The sequence below is a fragment of the Littorina saxatilis genome, linkage group LG8 (assembly GCF_037325665.1).
Source record: "Littorina saxatilis isolate snail1 linkage group LG8, US_GU_Lsax_2.0, whole genome shotgun sequence".
NCBI classification, from domain to species: domain Eukaryota; kingdom Metazoa; phylum Mollusca; class Gastropoda; order Littorinimorpha; family Littorinidae; genus Littorina; species Littorina saxatilis.
In genome coordinates, this window is record NC_090252.1 from 43,845,132 (window position 1) to 43,859,301 (window position 14,170).

Genomic DNA, 14,170 nt, shown 5'->3' on the forward strand with positions numbered 1-14,170 from the left:
TCTGATGCCTCATATAATATTCAGAACTGCGAAAGTGACTCGATCGAGCGTTTGCTCTTCTTGTTTCTCTCTATTTTTATTAACTTGAATATTTTTTCTCTCTGGGAGCAGCTGCTGTGAACGAGAGAAAGCTTCTCTCATCTTTCATGAAGTCAAATATATATGAAACACTTTTTCTCCGGCCCACTTGCACCTACGACAAAAAAAGGAGAAAAAAATGAAAGAACAAGATTTGGTCCCGATAAAAAGGCCGCAACTCGTGCGAACTGGTGTCTCCTGGATATCGAAGAAGACTAACTTTCCTAGTCAAGTCAGCAAAATGGATTTTTGTCATTTTTATTCAAATTTATTTTTGAAGAGTCAAAACCAGTTTTAGGGCCGGGAAGGAAAATTAGGGTCGTTCGGTGGAATCGGAAACATTGAATTTTTTTTCTCCCTTTTTATAATCAGATTAGGTGACTCCGACATCTATTCTCAGCAGCGATCTCTGTGAAAGCGAGAAGGATGGAGATACGGATCTGACGAGAATAGACCGAGTCAAAGCGATTCGGCATTGCGGGTTCTTTCATCTCAGGGAACCGGACGGCGGTTATATAGTGACAGAAACCAGCGTAACTCAAAACCAATGCTGTGAAATCCCAGACCCACTCTGTCACTGCGTACAAGACATCATTTATTGTCCATACAGTTAAAACAAGTCGCGTAAGGCGAAATAACAACATTTAGTCAAGCTGTCGAACTCACAGAATGAAACTGAACGCACTGCTTTTTTCACCAAGACCACATACTCGTAGTTTCGTCAGTCCACTGCTCGTGGCAAAGGCAGTGAAATCGACAAGAAGAGCTCTCATGTCCAATTTCATAAAGATCGGTCCAGTAGTTTAGTCTGAATCGCTCTACACGCACAGACAAACAGACACACACACACACACACACACACACACACACACACACACACACACACACACCACGACCCTCGTCTCGATTCCCCCCTCTACGTTAAAACATTTAGTCAAAACTTGACTAAATGTAAAAACCCACATACAAACACACGAAGTTAAAGGCACAGTAAGCCTCCCGTAAACCATCACAGAGCTCCCCGAGCGTCTAAATACAGTACAAGCATACTTCCATTTGAACGCTCACCGAACGGGAACATCCTGGCTGCTTTCTGTCGAGCGTGAGACATTTTCCAAGAATTTATTTTCGTAGACTTGTTCCGTTAACAACAACGGCGCCTCGTTTGAGGGCTAGACCTAACTTTTAAAATCTAAATAATAAATTGACAGCTTGTTACACAAACATTCTTTAATCATAAAAGAATTCGTTTTTCATCAAGACAAGATCAGAACAATTCGAAGTTGTGAAAGTTTAAAAAAAGAAAAGCCCGGAAGCAGGGTCACGCAAGGGTCGTAGCAGACGACGGCCGGTTTATCAGTGCAAATCGCCGTTCCTCTCAACAGTCACAAGCCATCGCTAGAGTTCTTGTGAACCACAGCCGTTGTTTCGTGCATAAAAAAAACGTGCTATTGTAGATAAGCTCACGTCGAGTCGCATTCAAATGACTAACTATGACGACTGCATTGTGAAAAGGGAAAACTGGATCACACGGGTTCACGATGGCTCAGGGGTAAGATAAACCACGCAAAAATAAATTCTTTGAAAATTGTTCGCTCTTTACGGAGGGCACCTAGGATGTTCTCAATTGGTGAGTGTTTAAATGAAAGGGTGTTTGTACTGTGTGTAAAAGCCTGACCGTATCTGTGATGGTTTACGGGAGGCTTACTCTGCCTTTAAATCAACCTACTTTCATAACAGGGCCCAGGGGATGTTGGTATTTTTTTGATTTCTTCGGTAAATTTGCCGAAATGGGCATACATGTCTGGCAATTTTTGGAAAGTCATGGCAATACTTGTCACCTTTTACCGACCGTGAAAAACAAGTTCGTCGCATGTGCCGAAATGACAGCAACGGTTTCTTTTTGGGGGCGATTTGACAGAAGTTTCAGCGTTTGTCCCGCTGCTGATGCCATATGAAATTCGTTCTCCCTAACAATAGACATACATCATACAGTTAAAAAATAAAAAGTTAAAATCTAAAAAAAAAAAATATGAGAAAAATCAGGTCTTAAGAAGGAGGGAGGAGTCTTAAAACGGATGTAAAATGTGCACAGGGTATGAAGAGAACAGACAAATCTGAAAAGAAATCTTTAAAAGAGAGTCTTAAAATTCAGGGAGTCTTTAAAAGGAGCCAAATTTACAGAGATTACGAACAGGCAAAGTGAAATAACAACATTTTGTGGAAAAAAAAGGTGTGTGTGTGTGTGTGTGTGTGTGTGTGTGTGTGTGTGTGTGTGTGTGTGTGTGTGTTTGGTCGGAGAGCCGAGTGTGTGAGTGTGTGTGTGTGTGTGTGAGCGTGTGTGCGCTGTGCCGAGTTTTTCGACCGCAATGTACCGGAAAAGACGCCCGAAACACAAACACGCATACTTACTGTGAAAATTAACAGTCAAAAGCTAATTGTCGAGTCACAGTCAATTGCGTATGATATATATTTGAGATTAAAACCCACCGCATACAAAGTCCGACATGATTGCGGGAGAAAAAGAAGAACAGGAAATGTATCGACATTGTACAGTTTCCGCAGACCCTAGAAACTTTTGCAGTGACAAATGACGAAGGTTTTTGCCCCTTGGAGCGTGTGTGTGTCTCTGACCTTTTTGAAGGGAGCGTAAATATTTCCTGTGCAACTGAAACTGTGCTGCAAGACAAAGCATGGTTGAAAATTATACACGCTTTGGACGGAGCTCAAACCTGGTGTAGTCACGAACAGTGTGTGGTATGAAGTTGTTATCATGTGGATGTCACACTCGCGCTAGTTCTGTGTGCCTGTGTGACTTACGATTGGACGTGCAGTCGACACTAGACTCTGTGTGAAGAGTGTAATTGGTAAGCGTAGAGGAGTATAATTTGAAGAGACATTAATTTTGTTGTGGAGTGGTGTAGAGGGTGATATATTCCTTGACACTTGTGTGTTGTTGCGATTCGCAAACCGCGTCGGCAACACGTATACTAAATAAATTGAAGGGAACTAAGTGTCCTGTAAGTGAACTGATTTTTTCACGCTTACATTTTGCGAAGATAGTTTCAACCCCGAACAACGGATAATTTGTCATAGGTAGGAAATCGAGAGTTTGAAACTCATGGACGAACAGTGAATTTTTAAGTTTACAAGTTGAGGAAATATGAGTTATACGTTGAAAATAATAAAAGGGTCAGTTTTCTAATGGCAGTCAGTTTCAATGGCAAGGACGGTTACAGAAAAAGAAGTTTGAAAGGGTATGTTAGTTTCACCATCAATTCGTCAGTTTCAGATTCAAGGAAAGTCAGTTGCACATCGAACAAATCAGTTTTACAGCAGATGAAATTGAACCGTGTCAGCCTGTTCTCTTTACAGTAAAACGAACACTAACAATAGACTTGCACTCTTAGAGCTGTACATACCAGCATGTCTCTCTTTGAGTCTCTCTCTGTCTCTCTCTGAGTCTCTCTCTCTCTCTCTCTCTGAGTCTCTCTCTCTCTCTCTCTGAGTCTCTCTCTCTCTCTCTCTGAGTCTCTCTCTCTCTCTGAGTCTCTCTCTCTCTCTCTCTCTCTCTCTCTCTCTCTCTCTCTCTCTCTCTCTTAAACAATAATACAAGGTCTTGTTCCACGAGCTTCGGACCGGATGTATACTTAGCAGTGTTCGCGTGTATTCTCTAGTATCGGATTGAGTGTGGGCGTTCGATTTGTCCTCGCTAGCAAATTGGCAAAAGTTGGCAAAGAGAACTGAGTTGTTCTAGGAGTGTTTACTGTGCGTCTTCAACTGTGTAAGTGTTTTTTCCCCTCTGGATTTTGGTAGCGGTTGTGTAGTCTAGGGCGGGTTTGTCCTTGAAAGTTAGTTTATGTGCATCCTGCTCTCTGTCTGTCTTCCTGTTTCTCAGTCTTTCTCTCTCTGTCTGTCTGTCTCTGTCTGTATTTTTGTGTCTGTCTGTCTCTGTCTATCGCTTTTCAGCAATCTTTCTCTGTCTCTTTCTGTCTGTTCGTCTTGTCTCAATATCTCTCTCCCCCCCCCCTCTCTGTTAGGAGAGAGAGAGAGAGAGAGAGAGAGAGAGAGAGAGAGAGAGAGAGAGAGAGAGAGAGAGAGAGAGAGAGAGAGAGAGAGAGACAGAGAGAGAGAGAGAGAGAGCATGTTAGTAGAAACAAGTTCTCTTATGAAACGGTAAACTTACAGCCCAATGCTAACAGTAATTAAAATATCGGCTTTTATGACATTAACAGACGCAAGGGAGTGGGGGAAAACACAAACAAGAAAAATGAAACACCAGCCTTCGTGTATCTCTTCCTCTATAAACGATGAAAACGGATAACTAACAGAAAGAGGATCTGTTAGTAGAATAAAAAAAAAAATAAAGAAAAAGTTGCTTCACAAATGTTCTGCTTATTCAAGTTACCGTGTGTGTCCTACTAGTTCAGAACAGGGGATAAAATATCTCCGTAAAAGTCTTTTGAAAACTTGAGTTTTGTGCTTCGAACATGTTCTGCTGCTTCAAAAAATAATTTTAAAAAACACCAACAAAAAAAACACACACACAAAACCAATTGACTTTATTTCTAAAACAATGACTATTGAGTTTTTGTGCACTAAGCGTGTTCTGCCAATGCAGGTTCGTGGGTATGTTCCACTGTCTCTAAGAGCAGAACTGAAATAGCCTGGGGGAAAAAAAGTCGAAGTGTTATTTCGGAGAGAGACAATTTGGCAGCGTCTGTCTCTCCCACCATGTAACTGGGGCTTTTGAAGCAAGATGCAATGAGGGGTGTGTTACATGGGCTGTGTTTCTGGTGCTTCTCATTATGTCATGTTCCTCCATCGCTCTCTTCTCTTTCTTTCTGTCTTTTCCCTCGTGTTTTTTGTCCTTCTTTCTCTATATGCCTTTCGACCTCTTTTTCATTCATCCTTTCTTTTGTCTCTTTTTTGTGTGTTTTTTATATTTAGTCAAGTTTTGACTAAATATTTTAACATCGAGGGGGAATCGAAACGAGGGTCGTGGTGTATGTGCGTGTGTGTGTCTGTGTGTGTGTCTGTGTGTGTGTGTGTGTAGAGCGATTCAGACTAAACTACTGGACCGATCTTTATGAAATTTGACATGAGAGTTCCTGGGTATGAAATCCCCGAACGTTTTTTTCTTTTTTTTCATAAATGTCTTTGATGACGTCATATCCGGCTTTTCGTGAAAGTTGAGGCGGCACTGTCACGCCCTCATTTTTCAACCAAATTGGTTGAAATTTTGGTCAAGTACTCTTCGACGAAGCCCGGGGTTCGGTATTGCATTTCAGCTTGGTGGCTTAAAAATTAATTAATGACTTTGGTCATTAAAAATCGGAAAATTGTAAAAAAAAATAAAAATTTATAAAACGATCCAAATTTACGTTTACCGTATTCTCCACCATTTGCTGATTCCAAAAACATATAAATATGTTATATTTGGATTAAAAACAAGCTCTGAAAATTAAATATATAAAAATTATTATCAAAATTTTTTTTTCGAAATCAATTTAAAAACACTTTCATCTTATTCCTTGTCGGTTCCTGATTCCAAAAACATATAGATATGATATGTTTGGATTAAAAACACGCTCAGAAAGTTAAAACGAAGAGAGGTACAGAAAAGCGTGCTATGCAGCATAGCGTAACCACTACCCCGCTCTTCTTGTCAATTTCACTGCCAATGCCGTGAGCGGTGGACCACGAGTATACGGTCTTGCTGCGTTGCATTGCGTTCAGTTTCATTCTGTGAGTTCGACAGCTACTTGACTAAATATTGTATTTTCGCCTTACGCGACTTGTTTTCTCTTTCTCTATGTCTTTCGTATTCATTTTTTCGTTCTATTTTCCACCCGTCTTTCTCTCTCAGACTCTCACCCTTCACCTCGCCCTTTCTTATTTATGTTTTGTTGTTGGATCAATCCAAGTGCTGACCGGCACGGTTGGCCTAGTGGTAAGGCGTCCGCCCCGTGATCGGAAGGTCGTGGGTTCGAACCCCGGCCGGGTCATACCTAAGACTTTAAAATTGGCAATCTAGTGGCTGCTTCGCCTGGCGTCTGGCATTATGGGGTTAGTGCTAGGACTGGTTGGTCCGATGTCAGAATAATGTGACTGGGTGAGACATCAAGCCTGTGCTGCGACTTCTGTCTTGTGTGTGGCGCACGCTAAATGTCAAAGCAGCACCGCCCTGATATGGCCCTTCGTGGTCGGCTGGGCGTTAAGCAAACAAACAAACAAATCCAAGTGCTTCTTGAGGTCCTTAATTAAAGGGAGGTGTTTGTTTGTCTTTTCTTTCTATCAGCATGCCTCTATTTCATTCTTTTTTTTCTTCTTTCTTTCTTTCTTTCTTTCTTTCTTCGTGTCTTCCTCTGTCAGTCATTCCCCCGGAATACTTTGAGGAAAGTGCTGTAGGGGAGTTGTTATCTTCTTGAGGTCTTTAAAAGGAGACCATATGCGTCCCTGTCTTTTCTTTCTATCCAAATGCCTCCCTTTCTTTCTTTCTGTCTTTCTTCGTGTCTTCCTCTGTCAGTCATCCCAACGGCATTCTTTGAGGAAAGTGCTGTTGGGGAGTTGTTAGGCAAAAAAAAAAAAAAAATAGGTCTGTTTACGGTAACATAGGCCAAAAAAAGAGGGTCGGTAGGTCGGGATTTTTTTTCTCTCCCAAAAACCATATTTTTACGTTATTTTGCTTTTTTCTTTTTCCCAAATGCCAAAAAAAAGTCTAGGGTCGCGCGAAAAAAATAGGGTCGGTCGGGTTACCGTAAACAGACTTTTTTTTGTTGTTGTTGCCTTATAAATCTTCTTGGGGTCTTTAAAAGGAGACCATATGTGTCCCTGTCTTTTCTTTCTATCCAAATGCCTCTCTTTCTTTCTTTCTTTCTTTCTTCTTGTCTTTCTTCTTGTCTTCTTGTCTTCCTCCGTCAGTCATTCTTGTGGAGAGCTTTGAGAAACGTGTTATAATCTTCTTGAAATCTGTAGGCGAGCAGGTCAGATTGAATCCTGTGTTTATTTAGCTAAAAAGGCGTTAAACTGTGTGATGTTCTAAGAACAAAAAAATGAGAGAGACAGTTCTGTTGAAGTGTTGAAATCTTCTTGAAATATGTAGACGAGCAGGTCAGATTGAATCCTGTGTTTATTTAGCTAAAAAGGCGTTAAACTGTGTGATGTTCTAAGAAAAAAAAATGAGAGAGACAGTTCTGTTGAAGTGTTGAAATCTTCTTGAAATATGTACGGGAAGCAGGTTAGATTGAGTCCTGTGTTTACTCAACTAAAAAGGCGTTACACTGTGTGATGTTTTAAGAAAAAGAAATGAGAGAGAAAGTTCTGTTGGAGTGTTGAAATCTTCTTGGAATATGTACGGGAGCAGGTTAGATTGAATCCTGTGTTTATTTAGCTAAAAAGGCGTAATGTTCAAAGAAACTGTGGGATGTTCCAAGAAAAAGAAGTGAGAGAGAACGTTCGGAATAAAACAGTGCTATGTCAAAAAGCAAGTAAGGAATAAAAGCCAACGGTTTGGTAAATACTTGCAAGTTCCAACCATTTTGGATCGAGTGGTTCAGCTATGTTTTTGTATTGCTTGTCCAAAATGTGAGGGCAGAATTCTGGATTCCTGCAATGTTAGTTGGCGTTTTTCACAGAACCTTTTAGCTAAAAGACGCAGCTCCACCTGAAACTGCTGTACTAAATGCCGCAGAAGACTACAAGTAAAATGGACAATGGGTTACCACTCTACTGTGAATTGCTCATCACTCACTGCATTATATATATATTTTTTTTTATTGCGTTTAGATGGACGACGTCATGAAGAGTTCAGCAAAAACTTGAACTAGACCTTGGTGTTTTTTCTCTCTCTCTCTCGAAATAAGACGATGTTTAAGTGTATATATAATTTATGCGGATGTGTATATGTACGAGGTGGTGTACTCATATCAACAACAACACAAGTTGTCAAAACATTTGAAATCTGGTAAAAACTGATAAATTCGTGTATGACTAATGCCCAATTATGTGGCTTTTTTTCTTTTAATAACACAATGAGACTCACTGGGATTTGAGATCTAGCGTTTGAGATTACATGAAACATGAATTGGAAATGGAATCAGAATAACATTTTTTTTCCCCACACAAAACGAATTGAATGTCCTGCTAAACGTAACGCGTCCAGAGTTTCGATCTCGTGAAACAGACCACGGCTGTAGAATGGAAAGTTTTCAAATTATCCAAACAGTTCACATACGGTTTCTAGGTTTTAGTCTTGTTCACTTAACAAAGGACAAACTTAAACAATAACAACGGAGTTTTCAAATTGACGCAATATTGAAGTAATCATGAAGCAGCGTGTGTCTTTAGTGTGCACGCTCTCATGTTTCCGACTTAAATTTTGTGAAGAATGTGGATCTTGCTGCATGGGTTTTCTCATTGTGTTACTTGCAACAACGACAACGAGGAAAAAATTTGGGAGTTTCAGCTTCCTTGACCAAGATTGTGACGAGGGTCAATGATTTGACATTGTGTGGTTGAGTGTTGGCAGACATTTCTCTTAGTGTTCGGTTGGTGGTTGGATTGTAGTGATTGTGTCACAGTTCGGTTCTGTGGATCAAAAAGAAACGTTGGAGGACTGCAAAACTCAGTTTTGGCAGACATTTATTTTAGTATTCAGTTGTTCGTTGGATTGTAGTGATTGTGTCTGAGTTCGGTTCTGTGGATTAAAAAGAAACGTTGGAGGACTGCAAAACTCAGTTTTGGCAGACATTTATTTTAGTATTCGGTTGGTGGTTGGATTGTAGTGATTGTGTCTGAGTTCGGTTCTGTGGATTAAAAAGAAACGTTGGAGGACTGCAACTCAGTTTTGGCAGACATTTATTTTAGTATTCGGTTGGTGGTTGGATTGTAGTGATTGTGTCACAGTTCGGTTCTGTGGATCAAAAAGAAACGTTGGAGGACTGCAACTCAGTTTTGGCAGACATTTATCTCAGTGTTCGGTTGGTGGTTGGATTGTAGTGTTTGTGTCTGAGTTCGGTTCTGTGGATTAAAAAGAAACGTTGGAGGACTGCAACTCAGTTTTGGCAGACATTTATCTCAGTGTTCGGTTGGTGGTTGGATTGTAGTGTTTGTGTCTGAGTTCGGTTCTGTGGATCAAAAAGAAACGTTGGAGGACTGCAACTCAGTTTTGGCAGACATTTATCTCAGTGTTCGGTTGGTGGTTGGATTGTAGTGTTTGTGTCTGAGTTCGGTTCTGTGGATCAAAAAGAAACGTTGGAGGACTGCAACTCAGTTTTGGCAGACATTTATCTCAGTGTTCGGTTGGTGGTTGGATTGTAGTGTTTGTGTCTGAGTTCAGTTCTGACTGCAACTCAGTTTTGGCAGACATTTATTTTAGTGTTCGGTTGGTGGTTGGATTGTAGTGTTTGTGTCTGAGTTCGGTTCTGACTGCGACTCAGTTTTGGCAGACATTTATTTTAGTATTCGGTTGGTGATTGGATTCTAGTGTTTTCTGTCTGAGTTCGGTTCTGTGGATCAAAACAAAACGTTGCAGGACTGCAACTCAGTTCTGGCAGACATTTATCTTAGTGTCCGGTTGGTGGTTTGATTCAAGTGTTTGTGTCTGAGTTCGGTTCTGTGGATGACTTGGTTGGAGGACTGCAGCCCGTTGTGTTTTTATTTTTGTTTTTATTTCTGACGTCTTGAGGTTTTACACCGTTTGTAGTTAGTATATTTTTTAATATTGCTTGTGTGATGACATTTACGCTTCTACGAAGTACGGCATGTGCGAATGTGAGACTAAGTTGTAGCTTTAAGAACATTTGCACTTGTAGCAGAGATACCCATCTATTTCATTACCTAAGCACACACAAACACACACACAGACTTGTACATGGAGGAACTCTGTATAACAATTGAGTATCAATGGTCATCCTCCTCCTCCTCCTCCTCCTCTTTCTCCAACCCTTGTGTTTTTATTTTTGTATCTTAATCTATCTTCTTTTCTTCTCGAGCTAGAAAACAGCAGTGAAAGTGTTTAGGGTCAAACACGGCGATGTTCAATACTGAAGATATCACGTGCTAAGAAATTTCTTGGATTTCAGAAAGAAATGGAAACATCATCAGGCGTTATCTTCCAGAGCATCGGTAGTGTAATATCAGTAGACTCTAACAATCTCCGCCCACCAGCCAACGACTTTGTGTGCGGAGAGTTTTCATTTCTCCATCATTGTGTGAAAAACAAACAAGCCATGCATTGATGCAATGACTTTCTATGCTGAGAATTGTAGTCTCTCCGTCATTGTTAAAAACATACCAGCCAATGACTTTCTGTGCGGAGAATTGTATTTTCTCCATCATTGTTCAGAAACGATCAGCCAATGATTTTGTGTGCGGAGAAACCACAATGTGTCTGTCTATTCACGTGTTTGAAGCGTAGAAGGCAATGTCATAAACACAAGTGCGCTCCTTGCCAGGATTTCCCAGAGTTTTGCACCCAGACACTGTGTGATATAGAATATATCTCTCTTCCTCCTCAACACTAAACGCTGTGATACTAATACTGTACGAAGCTCGGGAGTGGCTGGAACTTCGTGACTTATTGGTGCAAGGAGTAACATCATAATTCACTAAGAACACAATAAAGACTGAGAGAATCCTCGTTCGCTTAGAACAAAAACGAACGAGGAAAAAACAGAAAGTAGAGCAAAAAAAGTTTTTAAAAAATCAAAAACAATCCAGCGAAACGGAACGAGCAAAGATTAAAGTGAGGTCACAACAGTGCAGAGGAGGCCGTACTAGTTCTGATGTCATCACCACACCGCGAAAACCATCAACAACGTCATCATCAACAGCAATGTGTAGCACCAGTACCACTGCGGCTGCGCAGCAGGGGATGTTCGACGTACAGAACATCTACGGCACGCCACAAGTACCTCGCAAGAAACCCTGTATGCGTCCACGGCGAATGACACTCATTGACCTGAGGTAGGAAAAAGAGTGTGATTTCTTTTTCTGTTTTTTTCTCTCCCCCCTACACCCCCGTTGACGTGTGACGCCCAGTTTTTGTTGCCGGCATCTTTGTCGTCTTGTTACGCTCAGATTCTGCACCCGCCAAGTTTGGTTAGATGGGTAAAAAAGCTTGGTTAGATGGGTAAAAAAGCACCTTAGTTGTAACGTCAGGTGCTTTTTTGTATGCCCTATTTTGCTCTTAGAGGTATTTCGGATTTGGTGAAGTCAGAGGATTTCAAGCTTCTGTCTTGTTTAAAATTTAGATGACGAAATACGGCGTGTAAGATTACCTTGTCACGATGGACTTTTTACTCTGGTTCTTCTGGATACAAGACAGTGTGACAAGTGGCTGGGTACAAAAACCGACGTGTCACGTCAATGTGGTGTTTTCCTGTCTTCGATTGTTTGTCACCACCCCCCCAAAAGAGTTTGTAGATGAGAGTGTGAACCCGTAGGTCTTGTGCTTTGCTTGCATTGGCTTTTGGCATGGTCTTTGTGAATTTTTGGATGTTATTGTGTGATTTTTGATGAAGGCAATGGTGAATGAATGTCTGTTTTTGCACCTGGCATGATTTGAATAGAAGTTTGTTAGGGTGCACAGTATATAATTACGAGTTTATTCAAATGTTTTTTTGTGAACAGTGTGTGCGATTTTGAATTGGAGAAGATTCTGAGCGATTTTTATTCTCGAAGCATGTTGTGTGAAATTGTGGCTGTGGCACGCATGTACTTTGGCATGGTTTTGAAATTAGAATTTTACTGTGTTATTTTTGAAATAGAGACACTTACGGATGACTTTTAGCGCATCTGGTATGTTTTGAAGTATGTTGTAGTGCAGTGTGTGTAGTGTGTGTATGATATCCAATTCTATGTCTATAGAAGATCTGGGTCGGTTCAACTGCGCTGGTATGTTTTTTGAAGTTCAAGATTGCGTTTAGCTTTTGCTGTTATAGAATGCGTAAAGTGAAGGTTTTGCTGTTATAGAATGCGTAGAGTGAAGTTTTTGCTGTTATAGAATGCGTAGAGTGAAGTTTTTGCTGTTAAAGAATGCGCAGTTATAGAATGCGTAGAGTGAAGTTTTTGCTGTTATACTGTATGCGCGCGTACAAGGTAATACGCAACATTTTGCCATCGATCATGACTAAACTGAGAATTGGAACGTTTTTTTTTTTATAAAACCGCGTTCTGTGCACGTGTTTGGCTTTTTGTTTGTGAGGGCATGTTTGTAAATGTATGTTTTGGCATGTTTTGGAAATTGTCAATATCTGCCATCTGGTCGATGTGTGCGAATGTGTCAAAGGACACTGATACAGTGCAACCCCCCTTTTGAGACCCCCAATTTAAGACTCCCTCCCTTTTAAGACTCCCCTCCCTTTTAAGACTCCCTCCCTTTTAAGACTCCCTCCCTTTTAAGACCCCCCAATTTAAGACTCCCTCCCTTTTAAGACTCCCTCCCTTTTAAGACCCCGTTTTGCTCACATTTTATGTTCATAGCCTCTGTATATTTACCCCCATTTTAAGACTCCCTCCTTTTTAAGACCCGATTTTCTCAGATTTTTGTAAGGTCTTAAAAGGGGGGTTCCACTGTACTCAGAATGTGATTGTACTTGTGTAGGAAATGTGTGCTGGGGTTGAGATGACATTTGCTGCTCTTTATCGTTGTTTACATATATTCAGGAGATTAGATTGATGATTGCTTTCTGCCTTTAGGCCCAAAAAAAAGTAAGTTGTATGTTTCTGGTCACCCGACCCTACCTAGTTTTTTCCCGCCGACCCCAGACTTTTTTTTTATTGCATTTGTAAAAAAAAAAAAAAAAAGAAGAAAAAAAAGCGTCAAAACGAAAGTAACAGACTGCAGACGACACAAGGGGGATAACCCCGCATCCCTTTTGTCTCATTTGTTTTGTAATGTGTTGTCTTTCTCTTTGTATAGTAAGTCCAGTCTCTTTTGCGTCACTGTATAGTTATTTTCTACCCTGACCCCCAAAAAAAAAAAAAAAAAAAAATTTTTTAAACCAACCTACCTACCTACCCTATTTTTTTGTAGGGGGGGGGGGGGGGGGGGGGCTTAGACCCTCTGTTGAGTTGTATGTTTTCACGTTTGTACCGATAGAGTTTCGCCCTGAAATGACGTTTAAATTATGATTGTGTGTAGTAGTAGTACAGGGTCATCGCTCCCTTCGAACTTGTGTGGGTGCATGGCTAGGTACAATAACGTCTCTGTTATTTGCAAACTGGTTTGAACCACTTGCCCAATGAATGACACATTATCTTCGATACAAACAGGAAATATTTTGATACAGGTTCTTTGAAGGCATCGTGTTTATGTGTTTTTTTGTTGTTATTGTTTTGTTTGAATTCTTTGGTACATGGTGTGTGTGTGAGCCTGTGGTTGTACTGTGGTTATGTATGTTAGTGTTTGTGCGTATGTTTGCTTAGTGGAATTATGGCCTGTCACACTTACTAACCCCGTGAAGCGTGGTTTGAATTCCATGTGGGTGCAAAGCGTTACTATACCTGTTGTTATGAATGATATGGTTGGATGTTCACACACATCTACAGTTTCGGTTTATTTTTTTTATTACAAAAAAACACGTATTTTAATTTACAATTAAGATGTGTGTGTGTGTGTCTGTGTGTGTCTGTGTCTGTGTCTGTGTGTCTGTGTGTGTGTGTGTCTGTGTCTGTGTCTGTGTGTGAGAGAGAGAGAGAGCCAGAGAAAGCGAGAGAGAGAGGGAGGGAAGAGTGTGTGAGAGAGGGGGCAGACAGAATAAATGTTTGGGGAGAGAGAGGGGGAGAGAGGGAGTGGCAGACAGAATAAATGTTTGAGAGAGAGAGAGACAGACAGACAGAGACAGACAGACAGAGAGAGAGACAGAGAAAGAGACAGAGAAAGAGACAGAGAGAGAGAGCCAGCCAGCCCTTCCTTCTAGACCATTCGCACTCATTCACCCTTCAACGGATGTTGTGAATTGTGTAAGCAGGTGAAGCGCATCCTGTAATTATGTACACCATGGCTGAAGATTCACGCATTTCCCACACACTGTCGAACCTACTCCAAAGACCCTACCAGCCCTGGACCGCATGGCTGCTGACAAAA

The 14,170-nt window shown here is 40.9% G+C and overlaps 1 protein-coding gene across 1 annotated transcript in view; it reads left to right on the plus strand.

Moving 5' to 3' along the window:
* LOC138973662 (uncharacterized) overlaps positions 1–14,170 on the plus strand; it is a gene marked incomplete in the record, with an annotated part of 93,229 nt that overhangs the window by 17,452 nt on the left and 61,607 nt on the right. Inside the window, 1 exon segment of the mRNA XM_070346390.1 lies at positions 10,164–11,046. Coding sequence (XP_070202491.1) covers positions 10,916–11,046 — 131 coding nt within the window.